The sequence below is a fragment of the Cyprinus carpio genome, chromosome B23, assembly GCF_018340385.1.
Source record: "Cyprinus carpio isolate SPL01 chromosome B23, ASM1834038v1, whole genome shotgun sequence".
Taxonomy (NCBI): Eukaryota; Metazoa; Chordata; class Actinopteri; order Cypriniformes; family Cyprinidae; genus Cyprinus; species Cyprinus carpio.
The window spans coordinates 5,794,162-5,819,890 of NC_056619.1; the positions used below are offsets into that span (position 1 = coordinate 5,794,162).

General features: G+C 35.7%; 2 protein-coding genes across 2 annotated transcripts in view; both read left to right on the forward strand.

Moving 5' to 3' along the window:
- LOC109063282 (cadherin-like protein 26) overlaps positions 1 to 5,049 on the forward strand; it is a 49,781-nt gene extending 44,732 nt beyond the window's left edge. The window contains exons 11-12 of the mRNA XM_042751355.1: positions 1,683 to 1,795; positions 4,720 to 5,049. Coding sequence (XP_042607289.1) covers positions 1,683 to 1,795; positions 4,720 to 4,845 — 239 coding nt within the window. The 3' untranslated portion in view covers positions 4,846 to 5,049. The remainder of the gene's footprint in view (positions 1 to 1,682; positions 1,796 to 4,719) is intronic.
- Positions 5,050 to 19,541: 14,492 nt separating this feature from the next.
- LOC109064078 (cadherin-like protein 26) lies at positions 19,542 to 24,880 on the forward strand. Its single transcript, XM_042751261.1, has 10 exons — positions 19,542 to 19,691; positions 20,650 to 20,772; positions 20,912 to 21,058; positions 21,140 to 21,263; positions 21,364 to 21,542; positions 22,381 to 22,512; positions 22,999 to 23,218; positions 23,326 to 23,538; positions 24,208 to 24,336; positions 24,468 to 24,880. The coding sequence occupies exons 1-9, from the start codon at positions 19,659 to 19,661 to the stop codon at positions 24,321 to 24,323; spliced, it is 1,287 nt and encodes a 428-aa protein (XP_042607195.1). The 5' UTR covers positions 19,542 to 19,658; the 3' UTR covers positions 24,324 to 24,336; positions 24,468 to 24,880.
- The last annotated feature ends 849 nt before the right edge of the window (positions 24,881 to 25,729 follow it).

The window sequence follows — 25,729 nt, forward strand, 5'->3', positions numbered from 1 at the left end:
GTGAGAGAGAGAGATGAAAAGCAGAGTGTGTGCAGAGCAGGGGGACACAAGGAACAGGATTAAGAACCACTGCTTTAGAACATTGATTTGGCAACTACTCTACCGCTTCTCTAAAGCAGCACAACATGGCCTCGCCCCCTTTGTTCCATGTTCCCGGGGGTGGGGTCTATGTACATTTTAGGGTTTGTGATGTCACTAACCTGGGTGGCAGCTCGTTGTAGTCCTTACGAGCCATTTTTTGTAGGCATTAAACTGCCATAATTTTAACAGACAATATCTCTGTTTGCATTGAAATTTCAGCGTCATGACTTTGCAGATATTGTTTTTGCTCAAACAGCAACATTACACACTAACTAAAGTTAAAAAAGTGAAATCACAATCAACCACCCCTTTAAAGGTGTGGTAAAACAACAAAATGTATGCCGTGGAGACCTGTAGAAACCTGTTTTTGAATGACACATGATTTTAAGAATTACAGTTTTGATGTTATTTAATCTGCTCTGTTAATACTGTAGTTGCATCATCCTATGAGTTTTGTTTTGCTACAAGGCACTTGGAATGTTTTCTTTTTCTGCATTTGGGAAAAATCTGGGTAATTTATTCACTTGATTTAATGGAAAAGTTATACAAAAATGAGAATTTGCTCACCCTCAGGCCATCCAAGGTGTAGATTTTGATGTAGTTTGTTTGTTAATGGGAACAGATTTTGAGAAATTTAGCATTACACCACTTGCTCAACAATGTATCCTCCATAGTAAGTGGGGATTTCTTATAAACATGCAGCTTTTCACTTTACAAGACCTTAAAGGGTTTGTTCACCCAAAAATGAAAATTTTGTCATTAATCACTTACCCCGATGTCGTTCCAAACCCGTAAAATCTCTGTTCGCCTTCGGAACACAATTCAAGATATTTTCAAGATATTTTGGATGAAAACCTGGAGGCCTGTGACTGTCCCATAGACTGTAAATAACAGTGTCAAGGTCCATAAAAGGTATGAAAGTCATCATCAGAATACTCCATCTGTCATCAGACGTGCAATCTTGGTGTTATATGAAGCGACGGGAACACTTTTTGTAAGCGACAAAAACAAAAAATTCCTTTGTCAATGGTCTCCTCTGTGTCACTCCATATCACAGTGCTGCGAATGCTCTTCTGTGTCCTCCGCGCCACAAGGATGCGCTGTTTCTACATGTATTTAGCTTTGATTTGAAAAAAATAAAACAGTGCATCCTTGTAATGCGGAGGACTATGGGACAGTCTCAAGCCTCCAGGTTTTCATCCAAAATATCTTAAATTGTGTTCCGAAGACGAACGGAGCTTTTACGGGTTTGGAACGACATGGGGGTAAGTGATTAATGGCAAAATTTTCATTTTTGGGTGAAATAACACTTTAATGGATGGACTGGTGTGATGTCTGGATTATTGTGAAATTTTTATCAGATATTTGGACTCTCATTCTGAGGGCACTTATTCACTGCAGAGGATTAGTGATACAATGTTAAATTTCTCAAAATTTGTTCTCATAAACGAATAAAATCATCTACATATTGGATGGTCTGAGTAAATTTTAGCAAATTTTCTTCATTTCTGTGTAAACTATTATTTTGAATGGAGCTGATAACTTTGTCAAAGTGTGAAAGTATCCAGTGTTCAAAGAAATACTCTCTTTCTGTGTTTCAGCTACGTGCTTTAGTCTTCAAATCTCTTGCAAAGCAGAGAAAAAAAAATATTGTATGGGAACCTCGGACATCTCATCACAAAAAAATACGGAAAATCCAAGAACAGATTGCATGGTAATTTCATCACACAACCTACAGTAACTGTTTTTCAGTCATTTTTGAATTTGTGGAATATTTAGTTTTTGGTTACATTACAACAAGATTATAGTCTATGTCAGCGGTTCTTAATTCCAGTCCTTGCGCCCCCCAGCTCTGCATATTTTGCATGTCTCTCTTTGTTAACACACCTGATTTAGATAATCAGCTCGTTAGAAGTGAGCTCTGTGCATGAACAGTTGACCCATTGACATGGTCCCTACACAATCTGTTGGTTTACCTCACTTCAGAACATTCATTCACGGATTTGCGCTGCGCAACGTCTTCACATGCGGACAAGTGTGACATCATATACCTTGGTAAATATATACAATTTACATTCACGTCTCGGACACTTCAATGCACTTTTGAATAGAACATATCGTTTGGGTCCAACTGGAATCCATGGCAACACTTCCATTTTTGGGTGACAGTACAGACTGGACTGGAGGGACTGCTGTGATGTCTGGATTATTGTTGAAATTATGTATCAAGAAGGTATTTGGATCTCATTCCGGAGTGCCGCTCATTCTGAGGGCGAGGATTAGTGATACAATGTTAAATTTCTCAAAATTTGTTCTCATAAACGAATAAAATCATCTACATATTGGATGGTCTGAGTAAATTTTAGCAAATTTTCATTTCTGTGTAAACTATTATTTTGAATGGAGCTGATAACTTTGTCAAAGTGTGAAAGTATCCAGTGTTCAAAGAAATACTCTCTTTCTGTGTTTCAGCTACGTGCTTTAGTCTTCAAATCTCTTGCAAAGCAAAAGCAGAGAAAAAAAAATATTGTATGGGAACCTCGGACATCTCATCACAAAAAAATACGGAAAATCCAAGATGAGTTTTAATTTTATTTTAATAACTACAGTAACTGTTTTTCAGTCATTTTTGAATTTGTGCAGTTTTTTTTAGTTTTTGGGTTACATTACAACAAGATATAGTCTATGTCAGCGGTTCTTAATTCCAGTCCTTGCGCCCCCCAGCTCTGCATATTTATTGCATCCCCTTCGGGTGATCCCACAGTTTTTCACATAATCAGTTCGTTAGGAAGTGAGCTCTGTGCATGAACAGGTTAATGTGCATTGCTCCCTGCTCCCTGAGCAGAGGAAATCTGTTGGTTTACCTCACTTCAGAACATTCATTCACGGATTTGCGCTGCGCAACGTCTTCACATGCGGACAAGTGTGACATCATATACCTTGGTAAATATATACAATTTACATTCACGTCTCGGACACTTCAATGCACTTTGAATAGAACATATACGTTTGCTTTCAACTGGAATCATGGCGGAATATCCTGTGATGTCCACTTTGCGGGGCACTTACGTTCGAATAGAACAACCACTGAAGCCATAAGAGAAACATACAAAATGTGCAGAGCAGGGGGGAGCGAGGACTGGAATTGAGAACCACTGGTCTATGTCAACATTAGTTGATGTAATAACCTGAAAAAACAATGGAGAGTAATTTTACAGCATTTGTTAATTGTACTCTATGTAATTTATGGCAAGCTTGAAATTATGCATAGTTATTAGTGCAGTAATTAATTACCATAATACTGCAAAATAAAATGTTACCACATTAGTTTTAAATATTATAAAATACTGTAAAAATGATTTTGCATTGTTAGTACATGATACCTAATTCATAATCTAATAAAAATGAACCAAGCTTTAATGTAAAATGTAAAGCACTGATAAGTTCAACTCATATTTATATTAAACACCCTTTGTTGCCTTGAATAACTTTTAAACTAAATTTGTTTGTTGTTTTTATAAAGGTTTTTTTGTGTTTAGTTATTTTTTAAACTGATTCTTTTTGTTTTTATATATGTGTGTTTCTTTTTAATGTAAACTAAAGCTGGTTGTTTTCATCACAAACCGTGAGCAGAGGCGGACAGTAGTATTTTTACTCTGCTGTAAAAGTACTTTCGAAGTGTCAGTAATTTATCAGAGTGTTCTTCTCTAGAAAACTTTAATTCAAAGCATAATATTGTACTTTTTACTGCACTACGTTTCATATTAAATATCATTTAATACTTAATTACATTAGAAATGTATTACTTCTTACTTTTAAAAGTAATTGAAAGATTTACTTGAGTATAAGAAAGTACTACATTTTTCAATGTTCTTAAGTATTTAAAAAAAACAATAACAACTTTAATTAATGAAATGTAGTGCAGTAAAAATTATGACATTATGCTTTGGAATGTAGTGAAGTAAAGTTTTCCAAAGGAAAACACTGATAAACTACAGATACTTTTTAAATTTACTTGAGTAAAGTAAAAAATACTTCACTCCTGTTCACCTCTGACCATGAGTAACAATAAAACTCTTCATGTTCTTTTGGGGTAAATTAGAGTATTAGTAGACTGTTAGGTTAGGTTTAGTAGACTAAGTTGACGTGTACTTACATAGTTACTTACAGTCAGAATGTCTGTTGGTGGATCATCAAAATGTAGTTTTAGTAGATAATCCTCTACTAAATAAAAATATAATACTCTAATGACTGCTAGTTGGCATGTAGTTTAAAATTACTTATAGTTAGTAGAAAAGTGGACTATCAAAATAAAACACTATTTCAGATATAAAACCTTCCATGAATGATCCATAAGTAATAACTTTGTACTAATGTTTTGAGAACAAAGAGCAGATAACTCTAAATTAATATTTTATTGACATTACTGGAAAAAACATTTGTTCATAACTTTGAGAGAACCGTTCCGAGAACATTACTTGTTAGTTAAGCATAAGAATTGTGAACATTACATCAATAGGTTTTTGTTTGTTTGTTTTTTAGATCATGCAAAATAAATTTGATTAATTGTGTCCAAATGTTGGATTGAGCATGTTAAATAATATTCATGGTGCTTTTGTTTTTCCTTCTTCTCTTCAGAAACAGCTTGCTCTCCAAACCCATGACATGGAGCTTGGTATTAATGAACCGCACTGTTACACAGATGAAGGACAGCCTACAGTCAGTGATGAACTGGATGCAATATCCATTCCTGAGGATGCTTAGAAATCTGGACAGCAGGTTCCAATTTGGGACAAAATGGAATGAAGTTCATCAAAGTGTTTTACAGTATGAGTAATGATAAATATGCATTTTTTCCTGACGAAAATTACTATAGTACTTACAAAGCAACAAAGGAATAGTGGTAATGTTTTTATGTGAGCTCAGGTTTACGGCTTTTGTTCTGTGTAAATGAAATTTTTGTCATTACATTGATTGGTTGTGATGGTGGTGATTTTTTTTTTATTTTAAGATGTTAAGTTTTTTTTTTTTATGATTTGCTTACAGTATGTAATTATTTTTAATTACACAATAAATATTTAAATTTTTGTAAGTGGCTAAAAAGGAGTGTTTTCAACTCTATAAACAGTCTCTATTTATCAAATGTATTTTGGGGGCAAATAATAATTATGTTATAAATATACAATAAGTAATTATTATTATTATTATTATTATTATTATTTATTTTTTTGCACTTCAAACACTTTTCATCACGAAACCAAAAATGTTATTCGCTTTTCTTCCATCTTTTTTTGCGGGTCTAAAACTTGTTTGCGAGTTGAAAAGTTTTGCTTGCAGCTGAGCACCTCCATGAAGTTAGCGCCCCACCCAAAGCAAAATGTCGACAAAATAGTCTCAATCGTTTGTGCTCCATTTGTGCTGTAAAATTTTTGATTTGTGTTGCTTCAGTTATTAAAATATTAGACATTGAATTCCATGCAATGACATTATCAGCCACCCCACACACACACACACACATGCTTTCAATGGGAAACTTTTAGTGTCAGTACCATAGAGTGTATAAAAACTTGGACGTTGTGTACGTGACATCACCCGTAGTTTTCTGAAGAGCGTTTTTGAAGCTCAAAGTGGGCGGAGCATTTCATCACCATCTTGGCAGCGCTCCATTACACGTCACTCCCGGATAATTGAAAATGGGCAAAAAGGGGGGAACTGGTTGCTGAAGCCAAGCCCACCTAGCGCGACGGCAGTGTCAGTAGCAGCAATCCTCCTGTCACTCAAGTGGCCACACCCTTAATTATGCAGAATTTTAAGGCGTAATATAATTTAAACGGATGAGTTATAAAAAAAATTCAACCCCTAACAGTTGTCATGAAGGGCAAAATTAGCTATACAGTCCAAAATAATTTTTTGAACCAGGCTGTAAACATGTTTTTTTTTCTGCTGTAAAGTTGGACATTTTAACATGGGGAGTCTATGGGATTGACTCCCTTTTGCAGCCAGCCTCTAGCGGCCAGCTGACGAATTACAGTTTAAGTCACTTCCGTATTAGTCTCAGCCTCAGATGGCACGCCCACGGACGTTGGCTAAACATCTGATGCATATGGGACACAAAAGTGGAAAGTGTCAGGAGTGTCGAAGTCGTCATCGGATTTGTTGAATTCTGCAGGACTCCAGGAGACGTGCGTGTCACGTTCTTTAACGTTCTGCCTGGAAACAAAGATCCCTTGGTGCCAAACCCCCTCACGAAAGAAGAAAGCCGTTGTGTTTACAACTGTGACGACCAGTGCTTATCAGGATCAACTAATCACTGGAGTTTCAAAAGTATGTGAAATATTTAAAGTTTGCAGCATAGAATGTTTCAAATATGTGAAGAAAGCCGTTTACACACCGGTCTGTTATTGTCGGCGGACATTTCCACCCCGAGAAAAAAACGTGCCGCTGAAGGAAACGAACCATTGATTGGTTGTTTGACTGAAGTAAATTTGTCATCTCGGTTTTTAGTGTTTATTTAAAATGAGACATCTGTTTATTATTTTTACAATTATTTCATAATTATTTTAATTTCCAAACTGTTTTAGTTGTGTTATAGTTCTGTTATAGGTTAACTTAAAAAAGTGTTGGGTTGTGCTCCGCTTTCCTCTGCACACATGGAAGGATCATGAATGCATTTTCTGCACTGAACCCCGCAATGAGTTTAAAAACACTCGCAGCACGGATTACAGTTCACTAGAGTTAGTGAGCGTGCTGCGAGTTGTTATGGACATGTTTCATATTTTAACCTCTGTAAACAAAGAAATTAAACCTTAAATATTACTAGTGAAATTTTACAGTTGTACTATAAAATAGAATGGTTATTTTTCTTAAATACTTAATTTCTCTCATATTATACTTTTATACTATACACTGACCTCTTGTGTTGAACAGGTGACATGACACTTGTAAATGTGACGAAATCAGAATGTCTTGTGTTTCCAGTCGGGAGATAAGAAATTTGAGTGTCTCATGTTAAAGAAGGACACCGCCTCTTTAATAGTAAATGGAAATCAGTAAAAAGTTGTTTACAGCCAAGACTCAACAAAACAACTGTTTACTGGTTTACAATGTAATTCCAACGTAAAGGACTGACATTTACTATAAATTGAACCATGCATGTCAGGTATGCAATAAAAAGGTTGTTGTGTAGTTTATTGCTTAATCATATTTATTACTCTTATTTAAATAATCTGGCTTTAGCATGTTGAAGTCCTATCTTTCTCTTACATGGTCTGAAGACACAAATGCATTTTTGCATTAAAAAAAAAAGAGTAAGACAAGCAGTAGAATGAACTTGAGTGCCACGTTTTTATGTCATGCGTGAGAAGCTGTAAATAGTCAAACAAGTCTGTCTAGCACATATTTACATAATGGAATGCAAAAAATGTGCAGAGGCGAACCAAGATGAAGTGGGGGCCCTGGGCAAAATTAATAGATGAGGCCCTTCTAAAAGGTTATTTTGTTACTATATCTTTGTAGCTAAATATATATTTATATAACATACAAAAAATAGTTAAAACATATAATAGAACATAAAGTGTTTTTTTTTTTGTTGTTGTTGTTTTTTTTTTTTTTTTTTTTTTTTTTTGCTTATTCTTTAACAAAATATCAATCTTCATCTTTATGGCAGAAGATACAATACTGTACAAATACAATCTTGAAGATACAGTACAATCTACATATTTACAGTAACGGACTGTCATCTTAAAAATGGTGCTTACGAGCCTTAGCTACAGCAAATGCTGTCACTTATGTCCTCCAAATTAGTGCCAGTGCTGACAGCCTCTTTTGGTTCATTGTTGACCTAAGGTATGTTTTTATCAGCTTAACTAGATTTATAAGTTGACAACTAATTGTTAACTCATTTAATGTAGAAGAGCTAAATAAATAATGTCAACTAAGTAAATGTAATTATATTTATTTATATTGATTTGTGGGCTCCACACTGGCAGCAAGACACAGTACCCAGGGATGCAAACTAATTATGGGTGAATGGAGGCATTGGTTGGAGGGAGCCCAAGAACCATTTACGGTGTTAACTGATCACAGGAACCTAGAGTATCTTTGGGAAGCCAAAAGATTTCCCCCATCAGGTAAGTTGAGCTTAATTTTTCACTCGCATTAATTTCCTATCGTCCAGTCCCCAAGATTATCCAAGTGGATGCACTTTCCCATCTCTATATAAGAATCCACTGAAGAACCCAAGCCCATCTTGCCATTCAATCTGTTTTTGAACTGTATTCAGTGGTCTCAAGATCAACCCACCTCTTCCAATACCTTCAAAGCTGCTCTGCCAGGATGTCTCCAAGATCTCCAGTATGTACCACATTTCCACCACACTCCACTAATCCACTCCCAACATTCATCTCTGGGCACTGGCCACCCAGAGGACAATAGAACCCTCTTGATTCTGGGGGCCCAACATGGCCAGGAATGTGAGAAGATTTGTATGTGGTTGCTCTGAATGTGCCATCTCGAAGAGCCCACGCTGGAAAGCCCGGCATCTTATTAAGAGTCTTTGTTGTGTTTGGTGAATGGGAAACTCAAGTTGCGATATGAGTCTGCCACATGAAGAACTTCCTCTAGCTTCAGGTGATCTTTGAGAATTTGAAACTTAAATTGTTCTGTGGCTTCCTCATGCAGCATGTTCTCCAAAAGATCTTGCTTCATGTTGTGTTTTAGTATTGCAGCATGTTCTCACTTACAAAGCAGTCTTTTGTGGTATAACAAGGAGTTTAATTGCTTTAGCTATATGGAGTACACACAAAACTAGATAATGATCTGAAATATCACCGCTCTGCTGCAGAATTTAAATGCCATTAACATCAATTCCATGTGACAGTATTAAATCTAGAGTATGATTTAGACAATGAGTAGGTCCTGAGACATGTTGTCTAACCCCAATAGAGTTCAGAATGTCTATCTCAGTCTATCCCAGTGCATGTCTATCCCAGTGCATCTTTTTCATTTTCAACATGGATATTAAAGTCTTGAGCCAACAATGGAGGAAAAAAGACTTGGAATCTAGCATTGCCGGCACTACAGCTATAGACCGGCTCTAAAAACTGCCAGGGGCCGAAAAAATCCAAAACTCATAGAAAAATTCCAAAACAATAGTCTGTTTTGATGCACCCTGGCTAGCCTCAAATAAGTAGCCACCCATAACATTCCCTCACATTTAAACTCTTATGATTTGTTTGAATTTGTTCATTGATCAAAATAGATATTTTCAGAAATACTGGAACAAATGTACATTCTACAGTCTCTAATACTTTTAGTTTGATCCTCGTATCTAGGTGATAAACTGCAGTGCTTTGTGCTATAGGAAGGAAGTGATTAAATGGCCTATATCACTGCATCTAAACCAACAACATGTTTATTAGATCCTGTACCCACTAAAATTACTAAAGTGTTGTTACCTGTAAGCAGAAAAAATCATTTACTACGTTATCTTTAGGTCACGTCCCCAAAACCATTCAAACTTCTGTTATTAAGCCTATTTTGTAGGAACCACAACTAGATCCTATGAAACTGGCAATTACAGACCCATTTCAAATCTTCATTTATGTCTAAAATTTTAGAAAAAGTTTGTGTCTGCTCAAAGCTCCTACCTGCAAATCAAATGATCTCTATGAAGAATTTCAGTCAGGTTTCAGGCCCCATCATAGCAACAGCAACTGCAATTGTTAAAATTACAAATGACTTGCTTCTTGCTTCAGATCCAAGGCTGCATCTTATAGTTTTACTTGATCTTAGTGCTGCGTTTGACACCATAGATCACGACATACTCATTAGATAGATTACAAAACTAGACTTATCCAAGGGCAGGTTTTGTCTTTAAAATGGTTTAGATAGACCTGTCCGATTCGCTACCACTTTTTGTTTATTTAAATGGGGAAATCTCATTTATCACCCAGTAAAAATATTGGAGTGGCCACAAGGATCTGTCCTAGGTCCTCTGCCTATTTTCCAATATACATGTGTGTAGCCCTTTGTAAGATCATTTATACGGGATAGTTTCCATTTTGTTAATAAATAATACTAAACTATATATCTTTTTGACCAGGGTGAAACTTTCAAAATTATCTAAGCTAAACAGAGTGTTAAATTAAAAATAGTAAAAGATTTGACCAATAATTTTCTCCTATTAAATTTAGATAAGACAGAGATATTACTTATATGACCAGAAAACATTACACAGAATCTCGTAGATTACATTTTGCAATTAGACGGATGTACTGTTTTTACTGCAACTTAAATCTAATGTCAAAAATCTGGGTGTTTATAAGAAGTAACTTGTCTTTTGAAAATCATATTTCCCCATGTTTACAAAAAAAACAGCATTCTTCCATCTTAGAAAACATTGCCAAGCTTGCGAATTTATTACCTGTTCCTGATGCAGAAAAGCTAGTTCATGCATTCATGACTTCTAGACTGGACTATTTGTAATGCTACTAGGTGGTTGTCCTGCATCCTCACTAAACAAGCTACAGTATCCAAAATGCAGCGGCTAGAGTCATTACCAGGTCAAGAAAACTATGATCATATTTACCCCAATACTGCAGTCTTTGCACTGGCTACCTATTAAGTTTCCCGTATCAGTTTGTACAACAATTATTAATACTTATTAAGGTAAAGGGCTTAGCTCCTGCTACCTAAGAGCCTTATACCACGCTACAAAACCCATCACGCCTCCCTAAGGTCACAAAACTCTGGACTTTTGATCTAGGTATAAGCAAAGCCACACATCCACTAAAGGAGGTAGAGCTTTTTCGCATTTGGCTCCCAACTCCAGGAATAGCCCCTTCCCCTGGCTACACTCTCTCTGTGATTTAAATCTAGATTAAAAACACACCACCTCTTTGGCCAAGCATTCAAATAATGCCTCTCATAATACTTGGACTGCAGTTAATCCTTCAAATTTGCATTATTATTCTTTAGCTTGGGTTAAACTAATTAATTTTACTTGGCGGAACAGCATCTATTGCTAATTAATTATTTTGCTATGTGTTTTGTTTCCTCTGCTTTGCCAGGGATTTACATCCCTGGTGAAACCTAGGATTTACACAAGCTCCGTCTGGATCCAGAACCACCTGAGAAAGAGATGATGCCAACCCCTCAAGTGACCCTCAGATGATGCTAACCCAGAGAGACAACATGCAGAACTACCACATTTTTGCTATAAGTTTGATTGCTAATGGCTGCTAATAGTGTGAATCGTCTGTTTGTTTACGTTCTTTTATTGATGTTTTTTCTGAACAGTTTCTGCCATATGCACAGAACTGACAGTGTCACCACTGATAAGCTACTACTAAACCATTGTAGAAACTAAATTTCTGTAAAGTTACTTTGCAATGATTTGTATCGTAAAAAGCGCTATACAAATAAACTTGAATTGAATTGAATTGAAAAAATCACCAACAATTAAGACTTTATCTGCAGCCGGCACTAACTCAGATAAAAAAATAAAAAAATAAAAATCTGAAAATTCTGTAATAGTCTGTATGATGCCCTGGTGGCCTCTATACAGTAGCCACATAACATCAATTAAATTTTTACTCTTAAATTTGTTTGGATGTTATTGTATTTTCTAGTGCTGGGAACAGACACAGTCTCTATAGAGTGATACTGTATCTAGGTGAAAGAGTCTCTATTTTTTAGGTTTAAGTGTTTATTTGTGCTGTGGGTTGTGTTATTAAGTGGATTTTATGATGTTATAATTGTGTATTTGTTTAATTTAGTGTTATGTCATCATTTATATCTAGGTGAAAGAGTCTCTATGTGTTTGTAGGAGGTAACGAAAATAACTGGTTTATGCTTACTTCTATCAAAATAAAATATACTGGTTATGCTTGACTTCTATTGTATCTTTTATGTTACAAAGAAAAAAAGTCATACAGGAAAGAGCGAGTAAATTATGACATTTAGGTGTACAACAGTAACATCTGTAAAGACTTGACACCTAATTTAAGTAAGACTTATTTATCTTTTAAGTTCATAAAATATATTTGAAGAGCACAAAGTTTTGTCTTTAATGAATAGGATGCAGGTTGTAAAGCTGTTTATTATGCTAAAATTATGCTTTGTAATTGTCATTTTGAAAATTACCCTAATTCTTGCATAAAAGTCACAGTTCAACTGTAGTAGGCCTATTAGTAAGATCATGGTATGTATGGTTTCCAAAATAAATAATAATACTTTTTTGTAGCTGTAGTAAAAAAAAGTGTAAAAATAGTAGTAAACAATTCTCTAAAACTTATTTCTAACCTATATTTATTATAAGTCATTATATCAACATTTTTATAAATACATTTCTATCATATTTCTACATTGTTAGTAACTGCAAGCTAATCTATATACAGAATACTGATATAAGAATGCATTTAGAAAATGGGTATATAGAAGCAGCAAAAGAATCCACAAGACCACAACAACACGATTATTGGGATACCTAGCCATGAGAAGAGGTGTGTGCTCACTCTCCATCTGCTCCACCGTCCTTGGTCTCCTGCTCCTGCAAACAAGGAAAGTCTGATTCTCATTCTCATCACCATTACTCTGAAATATTTAACTGCTTTTTAACTGCCATTGTCATTTGCTCTTTACTGTCAATAAATAACTGTTTGCATCTTCTGTCTGTGTCCACATTCCGTAAAAAAGAAGACTGGAGCAGAACTGTAGGCAGAATGAGTTCCTCTGACCCATTCCAGGAGACCGTGGATGCCCTGAAACGAGTTCTCACCACATCTCCCTCCACTCTGACCGCAGTCAGCTCCACAGCTACTCCTTCAACTGCTGTGGCTTTGTGAAGCAGTATTCTGGTACATTCAAACCAATTTTGCATTGGCCAGTTTCACACTGAACAGACCCAACTCCTTGATCTATTCTAGAACATTTCACAGCTGAAGTGATTCAAGGTGATGAGTTGATTGATGGATCACAATTGGGTTGTTCTATTGAGTACTGTTCATAGTTTTGTGAAAATTTCAAAGATTCCCTATACTGTTCCTATACAGATATATCATGTGTATCAAGACATAAATTGTGAACCTGGTGGAACATTAATCTGTGGACATTCCATCCTGTTACGCCCCCTTCAGTGACGTATTCTGCCTAAAGAAAGCTTCACAGTTGCCTCCAGACTGGCCATGGGACTGTGCCATTGACTTAATTCTGGGTGAGTCAGTGCTCACCAATCTACCTGCTTTCTCTTCCTGAGCAGAAAGCCTTGGAGGAGTGCATTGAGGAAACCTTTGAGTAAGGTTACATCTTGGGCTGGCTTGATACTACTTTTTCAAAACCGATACCGATCCGATACCAAAAAATTTGAGTATCTGCCGATACTGATATCGATCCGATACCACCACACATTTTTTAAATCAGTGTAGAATTTCTATACCTTCGATGTGTAGATAACTCTTTTGTGCAATCTACTTCTATACCTTCGATGTGTAGGTCGATCAACAATCTTTTGTTACACTCAATCTACTAAATATAGACAGCTTCATTATAAAGAAAAATAGTAGGTAATTGGTTTATTATGTTGATTTATGACAAAAAAAATCATGAGTGCCGGTATAAAATCCTAAACTTTTCCAGAAGAAAAGGCCTAAAATCCTAAACTTTTAGTGAAGAAGAAAAAAATAAATACATTATTTAGTGGGTAATAAATAAAATTGCTTTTTGTATTGTTGTAAAGTAATATATATATAAATATACACTATAGTAGTCAGAATTTGAAATGAATGATCAAAACCTTTCATTAAAGTTGTCCTAAAACCAAAACAATGCCTGTTCTTGTCTTAGGACAACGTTGATTCACTTTTTTGATCCACTTCAAATGTTGACTACTGTATGAATTAAAAGACATTTCTTTTAAATGTATAGTAAACCCAGTTCCCCTCGTCCCAGTGGCACTACAACATCTCAGCTGAGCCACCATGCTTACCAAGTTGGGCCTCCACAGTGCCTACAACCTCCTCAGGTTATGTGAGGGGGGTGACTGGATGATGACATTAGTGACCCCTACAGGCTACTATGAATATTTGGTCATGCCGTATGGGCTGGTCAGCACACCCTCCATATTCCAGGATTGCATGCATGAGGTGCTTCAGGAATTCCTCCATTGGTTCGTTCTCATCTACATTGATGATATCCTCGTCTACTCCTGGAGCATGGCCAAACATTGCCAGCACGTAGCGGAGGTCCTAAAAAGCCTGAGAGAGTTCCATCCTTTCCTAAAGACCAGAAAGTGCTCTTTCCATCAATCCTCAGGGCAGTTTCTTGATTATCATATCAGCAAATACAGTACCCAGATGGACAATGGGAAAGTTGAAGCCATTAAGAACTGGCCCATACCCACCACTATTAAGGAATTGCAATGCTTCCTAGTGTTTGCAAACTTCTATTGATGTGTCAGGAATGTGAGAAGATTTGTATGTGGTAGCTCTGAATGTGCCATCTCAAAGAGCAAGTGCCATCTTCCAGCAGGCAAGCCCAACATCTTATTAAGAGTCCTCATGGTGTTGGTGAATGGGCACTTCGAGTTGTAATATGAGTTTGAATCATGAAAAACTTCCTCTAGCTTCAGGTGATCTGTGAGAATTTGAAACCTAAATTGTTCTGTGGCTTGCTTAGGCAGGATGTTCTCCAAAGCAGTTTTAAGGCTCTCTTGGATCAAGAGATGCCAATAATAGAATAGATGGTGACAGACCTCTGTAAGCTTCCTCCTGCATGGATGGATACCATGGTGTTCCAAAGCTGTACTCTGCCTGATTAGGTCTCCTCTGTCCCTAAGGCAGTGTTAAATATTGAAACTGGATAGGTGGCAGGGAGGATTGGGTTCAGGTTGGTCTTCAAACTGGGCTGAAAATTCATGCTTTCACCAATGGAGGTTATGTTCATTCGCCCCAAATGTTCAGTTAGGTCAGGGCACTCGTCCATCAAAGTTGGACTCTGTGCAATTTGAGGACTGACTGCTGAAGAGAAGGAGCATTGGGATGGTCGTGGTGGAGTGGTTAGCTTGGGTGGAACCTTCCATTCCAGTTTAAGTTCCTCCAACTCCTGATGAGGTGTTGCATTATCTTGCTTCATCTACAGCAACAAGAATGTGAGCTCTGGCAGCTGCTTTACTTAATGTCACAATGCACTCTTCACTCTGAGTTTGTCTGATGTGCCTTCTCACTGGTCTGTGAGGAGACGCTCTGGATTTCCTGATACTTGGCTGGTGGGTGAGGTGGAACTGTAAGGACCCATGGTGCTCTGTGACTCTTCCTCTGCTCTGGTTTGTTTGGTGGGCACCCATGAGACATCGGTCCACTGAGCTCATAATCTGCTAAGTGAAGTGGTGGGTTCACTATTCACCTATGTGGTATAATGGGAGCATCCTTCGCTGGATGAGATCTGTTTAGCTGTAGCCTAAAAAATTGGGATGTCAAAACCCTTTCTATTCTGGTTTGGATGGGTTAAATGACTTGCATACCTCTTGTTTTGTGATGCTTATAATAGCAGTCCCTGTTATGTTAATGATTCTGATGTATATGGAGAAGAGTACCCATAGCCCCCCCCCCCCCCTCCTTCCGCCCAAATGTTTCCATTTGTTTAATATAGTTTATATTGATAGTAATGTATTCTAAATTCATGATGGGTTTAATGTATAAAATGTGATTTAAAGCTCAAGTAGGCAACTGTAGAGGGCTCTAGCAGAAGAAAGGTGCAAGCAAGGATTAGAAACAGAACAATAACTGTGCCCTAGCGGTTAGAGAGTTTGACTCCTGACCCTAAGGTTGTGGGTTCGAGTCCCGGACCGGCAATACCACGACTGAGGTGCCCTTGAGCAAGACACCAAACCCCAACTGCTCCGCGGGCACCACAGCATAAATCGCTGGCCACTGCTCCGGGTGTGTGTTCACTGCTGTGTGTGTGCACTTTGGATGGGTTAAATGCAGAGCACAAATTCTGAGTATGGGTCACCATACTTGGCTGTATGTCACGTCACCTTCACCTGAACTTCCACACAGTTTAGTGTGTGCTGCGAATAAGCACTTCTGTGATGTAGGATGAGAAAAAGAAAAAAAACTATGCACGCCTGGAATTTCCTTCTTTTGGCATGCAACATTCTTATATGAGGAGTCAGCAAAAGAATAGACTAGAAAGCCGACTAAGACAGTACACTGGCAAATCTACCTGTTCCATGCATGGACCTTTGCAAATGTTTCCAATGTAATAGTCTAGAAAGTTAAAAAATATAATATAAGATAAACTAGAAAGATTACTTATACAACTATAAAAATTGACTACAGCATGCAAGTTACCTCTAAATAGCATTTGAATAAAAATAAACCACCAAGTAAATAAGCAAGAAGGAAACAGTTTTATTTCTCATTGTAAACAAAAGGAATGTGAAAAATGCTGAACAATTTTCTAGGTAACTAGTTAAACATTATCTAAAGAAACTCCACGTGTTAATGGCATTTCAATTAAATTCCTCAAGTGTTTTCACGTGAGCTGCAGGAAATGTATCAATGCAAGTGCACGCAATTACTGTATCACTGAAAAATAAACAGTGTGACTTGTGTCACAGTCATAAAAGAACTTCATAGTAAAACTCGAATCCCTCACTTGCTCACTTGGAATTATAGGCTGTTTCTGGCCTGTCATTTCCTACATAACTTTGACAACAGTCAATTCTTCTGTAGCTTCACCTGACTCTTAAAAAACTCTGATTAAAAATTGGGGCTGTGTGAATGTTTTTTTGTGGAACAGAAAGACTCTATCTTCTTAGAATAAGATAAGAACTGAATAAGATAAAAGACATATAAGGACTCTGACTCTTTGGTAGCACTTTATATTATGGTCCAATTCTCACTATTAAGTAACTATCAACTATGACTTTTGCCTTAATAAACTCCTAATTTGCTGCTTATTAATAGTTAGTAAGGTAGTTTGGGTATCGGGTGGGATTCAGGGATCTAAAATATGGCCATGCAGAATAAGGCATTAATAAGCTTTATAAGTAATAAACAGCCAATGTGCTAGTAATATGCATGCTAGTTAATTGTGAGAAATGGTCCTTAAAATCTTACCTTAAATGTGTTACCTTATTATTATTATTATTATTTTCAGTGACAAAATCAAGCTTCCATATATTTGTTGTGCAATGACTAGATTCACAAAACAATGTTTATGTTATCAGTGTATATGTTTACTAATTACTACTTTGTTATGTTTGTCTATTAATAGCCCAGCCAAGTTATAATAGTCTCTTCCATTTTACCTAGCACAATATTAATAGCAATCGTTATGACAAGTGTCAGCATTGTCAAAATTTTGTAATGTTATTTTAAGACAACTGTTTTCAACAAGTCAAAACAACAGCGGAATGTAAGCTACTTACCTGATCGTGAGACATATTTCTTCCTTCATTCATTATTTCTTTCTTTCTTTGTTGATTTATTATTATTGTTGATGTTGTTGTTGTTGTTGAGTGCCTTGAGCCATCAGATTTTTTTTACAGCCAAAATGTACAGAATTATACTGCTACACCTGTTATTAAATCCTAAAATTAATATGATTAATAACGGACAATTCTCAAAAAGGGATGAACATAAACATTACCTGTGTAACATCTGAATCTGTTTTAACTATAGATTTTGTAATCAGACCATCACAAAAAAAAAAAAAAAAAAAAAAAAAAAACGGAATTACCCTGAGTATTTTTAGAATTATGCATTTTTTGGCATGTGTTTTTACTGTATTTTATTCCATACGCCAGTAACACATTTCTAATTGGTTAAAATCAGACTTATGTGCCCTCTAGAAGCTTTCATTCTGCAAATGAGCGTTGCTTTATTGTTTATCTCGAAGAGGCACAAAATCACTTTCACAGACTTTTACATTAAATGTTCCCTCGTGGTGGAATGACCTGCCCAACTCAATCCAAGCAGTTGAGTCCTTAGCCATCTTCAAGAATCAGCTAAAACACATCTCTTCCATCTTTATTTGACCCTCTAACTCTAGCACTCTCTATTCTAATTCTGTATTTTAAAAAAAAAACTCTAGCACTCTCCTTGTAGTAAAAAAAAAAGACTTTTAGACTTGTTTCCTAAAAAAAAAAAAAAAAAAAACTAACACTAGCTTCTCTATTCTTTTGTATTCTATCTATTTGTTTTCTTTTATTTATTATACAATTAACAAAAAGCAAAAAAGGCCTCTAACACTAGCTTGCTCTGTTTTCTTTTTATTTATCATAATTAAAAAAAGACTTGCTACATGTACTGTATTGGGCTGAGTCTTGTCATTGCACTTACATATTTTGATATATTTTGCATATTTTGATTGCTTCTATTATCCTCATTTGTAAGTCGATTTGGATAAAAGAGTCTGCTAAATGACTAAATGTAAATGTAATGTAAAATCAGTCTTCCCTATTTAAATAATCTTTTTTGATTAATTGATGTGTTCTAACAAAATGTTTTGGTTGTAAAGACTCTTCAATGAAACAATGAAAGTGCACTATAGGTGAAAAGTCAAAGTCTTTTCAAAAAGTCAAAGTCAAAGACATCTGATCATTTGATCATCTCCTTTGACTACAGTAAACGCCTTTCTCTTTTCACAGAAGACATCTGATCTGACACTATATTTAGAAAACAATAGCTGATCACAAATGGCCAAATGCTGGCATTATCTTAGTTGCATGTTGTTGTTCGACTTAACAGACTAAAAAACAATGACATTTGTATTTGCTTTTCACTGGGCACAATTCAGATGAAATCCTCCATGCAGATCATTAAATATTACGCTGGAAATACTGATAACTGCTTACCTTAAAACATGAAAATCTGTGGTCAACAGAGCTATACACATTATGGAGACCTAAACTGTATATGTCCATATGGCTTATTTACAGTACATCTGTTTTACAAACTTCATTTACTGAGAATGCAACTTTCATGCAGTATGTTGTGTTTAGTCAGAAATGGGAAGTAGGGTTTGTTTGCTTGGAAGGATATAAATGTGTCCATAAAATATCTGACCTATGAACGTTATGCTATAGGGAAACACAAGCTGAACTCATTCCACAGAATACAGCAGTAAACACACTGCCAACAGGTAAACACTCTCTGAACAGGAGGCCTATCTATTTTGAATCTATGTCCAAGTTCATGCATATATCATTCATTTTGAACAACATTTGAATTTTTTTTTTTTTTTTTTTTTTCGGTTTAATTGAAACCAGAACCTGTTTTACAGTAGTAGCCTCTCATACTACTTGTTTTGTGTTCTGTTTAAGAATGTCTGGACTCTTGCCAGACTCCTTCATGCATTGTTCCTAAGAAAGCTCATCAGACAATAGTGTGCTACAGCTATTAAAAATTAATCTGATTCAGTGGGTTTCCAGAGAAATGTTGTCAAATCCTCCTCCTTTGGCTCTATTTAAAGGAGTGACACAGCCAGCTTGCTTCACATTCACTTTAAAGCACAGCAAGCAAGAGAAAATCAAGATCCTGAATCTGAGCGAACGATTCCTCTCACTGCTTAAAATGAAGACTGTTGTGATTGTTTTCCTTGTTGCAGTAAGTAACTGAAGTGATTTTATTTATTTTTATCAGTTTGATATTACAGTTTTCAATTTCATACAATTTTTGTTGCACATTATTTTAACATGTCCTTCTTACACTGTAATTATACAGTTGCAAGTAGTTCTTATTAATTGATTATTGATTATTATTAATCAATACCATGTACTTTCTTAGGATTTGGGTTTGGTTGAGGGATAGTTACTTGTAATTACTTTTTGTTGTAATTAATTAGTGCATAATTACATACGTGTAATAGGGGCACTGTAATAAAGTGTTACCAAAACATTTTACTCGTTTTGTTAAAACAAATACTATATAAAATCACTACTTCTGACTGCTTTTATTTTGTTATGGTAGAGTTTTCTTTTTCTTTGTATGTGTGTGTGTGCGTGTGCGTGTGTGTGTGCACGCTATATTCCACTTTACATATTTTGTCATTAAAATCAATGACATTAAGAGAAGATTAAGTGTGCAGATAATTTTTGTTAACTGGAAATAATAACTAGTGGCAGACAATAATTCACATTAAAATACTGTAAAAACAACCTTATTATTGGTTACAAGTTGCATTGGTTTCATTTTATTTTGGGGACCAATTCTCACTATCAACTATTAACTATGACTTTTGACTCTATAAACTCCTTGCTGCTTATTAATAGTTCGTAAGGTGGTTGTTAAGTTTAGGTATAGGATAAAGGGATCTAAAATACAGTCATGCAAAATAAGCCATTAATATACACTTTATAAGTACTAATAAACAGCCAATATGCTAGTAATATGCATGCTAGTTAACGGTGAGAATTGGTCTTTAAAATCTAAAATCTTGTGTTACCATTGCCTTATATCCTCCGGAACATGATAGCTAAAAGGTAAGAACTTGAAATGAATGGAATATATTATTGAGTTTCTAACTGATAAATTGCAATGTTTTATGTAATATTTTCTTTTTTAGAGTGTCTGTATTCAGAGTGCAACCCCATCAAAACTAAACATACGCAAAAAGCGAGCCTGGATTGTGGATTTCCTGACCATGGAAGAAGAGCACACCGGTCCTTTCCCATATAAACTGGGAGATGTAGGTTATACTGAAACCTTTTCTATAGCAGAATATCAACTGATTACATTAAAAGCAACCTAAGTTTTTGTATGAGCATCGAATTCTGAGTTTGCTCTCAACCAAATGAATCATTTAGAATGTTTCCATCCTTTCTTAGTTAAATATTGAGAAGAAAGTTATCGAAGAGTACTCCATTCATGGACAGGGCATCGACAAAGATCCCAAAGGAATTCTCTCTGTGAACAGAAACGGATCAGTTTACGTTCATGGAAAAGTTGACTATGAGGAGTACCGGAAACTGAGAGTAAGTCCTACAATAAGCAGTGACTATGTTAAATGAGTATTTTTAATAGTTAATGCTGACTGTTATTTTGTTGACTTGCAGATCACTCTTTCTAAAAAACACACAATAGTTGCTGTGGATATCGATATTCTGGATGTTAACGACCACACTCCTGTTTTTAATCGGGATGTGTATGAAATGGCAGTAGATGAATCAACACCACAAGGTATGACTCAAATATACAAAACTGGTTTAAACTGGCTGGTTTCCAGCCTGGTGAAAGAGCAACATTTCACCTGATCCTCTTTGTATTGTTTTACCCAAAGGTAAGCCTCTGGTCAGAGTGCTGGCAACCGACAACGACCAGCCTGGCACAGCAAACGCTCAGTTCACACTGCGAATCGCCTCAGTGTCGCCCTCTGCCTCCAGTGCTGACTTCTTCATTCAGCAAAGAAAAGGAGAGCAGACAGGAACCATATCTTTCAAGGGATACCTTGATTATGAGGTAACATACACAGTTTTTCCATCCTGAAGTCCTTTGTCAGTTTTATACTGCAGATATAATTTATTCATTCCTGAACTTTTTCAACATCCATCCATCCACTGACAAATAAATAGTGTTATAAGTATTGTATATCTGACAATGACATTATTAATAATTAATTTAAAACACACACATTCACACATAAATTAGAATACATCTTGTATGATGAGCATGCTATTATTTCAATATTAAAATACATTTTTATTATTGTAAGATTTTTAAGATTATTTAGATTTTTTGTCAGTCAAAAATGTCAAAGTGTTACAATTAATTAATTATAATAAGGTAGCTCATTTTTATTTATTTTTTTGTATTTTATTAATTAATGTTTATTCTATTGATTTTTTCTTAACAAAATTGTTTCACTGGTAATCATTATTTGAAAAACATCATAACATAAAAAAAGAAAATATTTACAATAAAATAAAAGGCTTCTAAAGACCATTGTGACTGTGTGTTAAGGTCAATAAATGTCATACATTTTCTGCATAAATATTTCACTATATGTAAAAATAAATAAATTAAATTTTTTCTTTTCAAAATTACATTTTGTCTTTTCCTGTTTCAGAAACTAGTTTTTAACAATGTATTAGCAATCAACACATTACCCAGTCAAACGTTTGTGCTATTAAACTATTTACCACATTTTAGCATAAACCCCAATCTCATTTAGTATTAGTTCATATTAGGAGTTTTTATGCATGCTTTCTAGCTTTTTCGATCAAAAGGTCAAAGATCATCTGACACAGATATCGTTCAGATATAGTTTTTCAACTATGCTGTTCCTTTTTCAATGCAGGAGGCCCAAAACTACACTATTCTGGTTGAAGCAAAGGATCATGGGGAGAAGATGCAGCTCTCCAGCACAAGCACAGTGATACTGAATCTCATCGACAAACACGACCATCCATCAGAATTCATTAGGAAAACAGTAAGTAAACAAAGTGTAAACTTGTTTACATCTTCAGAGCTTTCAGATGTTGCTATTTCAGCCGAGTTTTTTGGTAACACTTTATTTTGATGGTCCCTTTTGACCATTCTCTTGATGACTTTGCACCTGCATGTCAACTAACTCTCATTAGAGCATTAGTAGACTGTCTGATTAACATCTGTTAAATATTTATTGTGATAGTCTCCCAACAGACATTCTACTGACTCGAAGTAACTCTGCAAGTACGTCAACTTATTCTAACCCTATAACCCTACCAGTCTGCTAGTACTCTTATATCACTAACACTCTAATGACATGTAGGTGCAACATTACTTATAGTCAACAGTGTGTTAAAGGGACCATCAAAATAAAGTCAAACCGGTTATTCTGATTGAATTGTTTTGATGAGGGATATATGAGTTGAGACTGATGTTGGGAGGAAACTCCAGATGCACATTAATGTCCTTTCGATCACTGTTTATTCAGAAAGATGCTAGTGACTCCTCAGTATTGAAGATGATGAAACAAGTAGGGGTAATGGCGAGAATGGAGTCTGGACCGATGCTGGACGCCAACAAACTGGCCATGTGTCTGTCTGAGGAGACGGCTGACATTACAGCTCTCAAACCAGCCCTGTACAGCCCACCATTACACTTCCAGCTGTCCGGAGACGTCCAGGGGAAATGGAGGCTTCAGTCTAACTATGGTAATAGAAACAAAAAAATCATCTTTTTAAACATTGCAATAGCAAACAAATGTGCCTGTTTCTACTCTTATTCCATTTTCTGTTTTCTTTTTGTTTTTTTCTCCCAGGTACATCTGTGAAGCTGATCAAAGAGAGGGGCGTACATGCGGGCGATCATCAGCTCACCCTGAAGATCTCTGACAGCCGGGGCCAGCATTCAGTCCAGACCCTCTCGCTGCGTGTGTGCGACTGTGAAGTTTCTGCAAACTGCAAAGACCCAGAAAAAAAGAGGAACGTCACTGCCATGGCTGTCATAATCCTCAGCATCCCAGTGCTGCTGGGTAAGAGCAAGAGTTCATATCAAACACAATCCTGCGTTTCACATTCACTTTGAGCAGTCGGCAGAAATGCTTGTAAATATTTCATTCTGCAAGCTGCCTCTGCATGTTATTACTAGAGGATGCATTTTAATATCTAAAATATTCCATAAATTGAAAATTGTATATAAAATCAGGATAAACTACTATCCAAAAGTTTGGGTCGGTAAGATGTTTTTTTTTTTTTTTTATCAATACTTTCATTCAGCAAGGCTGCATTGAACTAATTAAAAGTAACCATAAAGACATTTATAATGTTACAAAAGATTAATCAGCACAACTGTTTTCAACAGAAATCAGAAATGTTTCATGAGCAGAAGCATATTATACTGATTTCTGAAGGATCATGTGTCACTGCAGACTGGAGTAATGATGCTGAAAATTCATGATCGCAGGAATAAATGACTTATCTAAATATATTCATATAGACAACTGCTATCATATATCATAATAATATTTCACAAGATTACTGTTTTTACTGTAATCATATATTTTACTGTAATATATCAAAAAAAATGCAGCCTTGGTGAGCTGAAGAGACATCTTATGGACCTCAAACTTTTGAATGACAGTGTAAGTGTCTGAAGTTGTGTATCTAATAATTGTATGTGTGTGTGTGTGATTTAAAACAAGGTATCCTGTGGATGGTGTATTGTCAGATCAGCGCAAAGAACTCTGGAAAGCGCCAGATGCTTTTAGTGGAGGAATCAAAGCAATTTTTTAGTCCCGACTGCACTGAAACATGTTGAACTTGATTGCAAGGTAAGCATTATTTTGCAGTTTTATTCATTAGAATCATCTAGCACCAATTTCAGCTATTTTACCAGTATTTGATATTTAAATATCGTTGAATTGATGATGTGATGTTTTATTTCCGATTCTGTTAATTACAGCTAGATCTAGATCCAGTCACAGTTTCTGCTGCAGATGATGCACCTTGTTAAACCCAGAGGCTCAGACTAATGTCCTCTATTATCCAGGCCGCAGCTTTACTTGATGAACTCCTCGAGCCAGAGCTGGAACACAAACGCTGCCAGACTTAAGTCATGTCACTGAATGTGTGGTGAAAATATGAAGGACATCAGAAACTGATGCACTATATGACAGACTGCTTGGTTGTATGCTGTGAATTAAAAGGAAGGGCTGCTTTTGGTTGTTTTAAATGTAATTCTGCTTTTTGTGCATGGTGTCATATGTGACACTGGACCACAAAAGCAGTCACTGGGGTATATTTGTAGCAATAGCCAAAAGAACACTGTATGGGTCAAAATTATAGATTTTTCTTTTACTGGCAAAAATCATTAAGATATTAAATAAAGATCATGTTCCATGAAGATATTTTGTAAATTTCCTACTGTAAATATATCAAAACTTAATTTTTGATTAGTAATATGCATTACTAAGAATTCATTTGGACAACTTTAAAGATGATTTTCTCGATATTTAGATTTTTTTGCATCCAGATTTACAAATAGTTGTATCTCGGCCAAATATTGTCCAATCCTAACAAACCACACATCTATGGAAAGCTTATTTAATCAGCTTTCGGATTATGTATAAATCTCAATTTCAAAAAATGTACCCTTATGACTTGTTTTGTGGTCCAGGGTCACATATAATTATATCAGCTTATGCAAATGTGAAATCATTCATAAACAACCCTTACCTCTTGCTAAGACTGGGTCGGTGATACTGTGTATACTTATTCTTACACTGTTACTGTATATTTATAGTTTTTATATGAAGGAATTTCTTTTTGTACAGTAAGTGAGAGATTGTTCATGTTTTGTGATGATTGTTTTTTAATATTGTTCATTGTAATTTATTTATTGTGGTCAAATAAAAGGAAATAAAAATAATCTGTTGCTTATCTGTTTTAATTACAATCTGTGTTGCCTTAATTGTCTTTACTGGCCTTTGAACCTCGTGGGAGTGGATGTTTCATTAGTTTCCATCTGATGCTCTTACACACTCAAAAGAAAGAAAAATGAATGGCTTGGTCTTTTAAAAAGTGCACACATTCATAATGAGAATCATATCACCAGAAGACCATTGCCTGATATAGGGCAAATTCATATTCCTTCTGAGAGACATGATTTGGTAAATTAGATGGAAACCTGTTTTTTCTTTACTGTTCAGATTCTGTCAGCAGGAG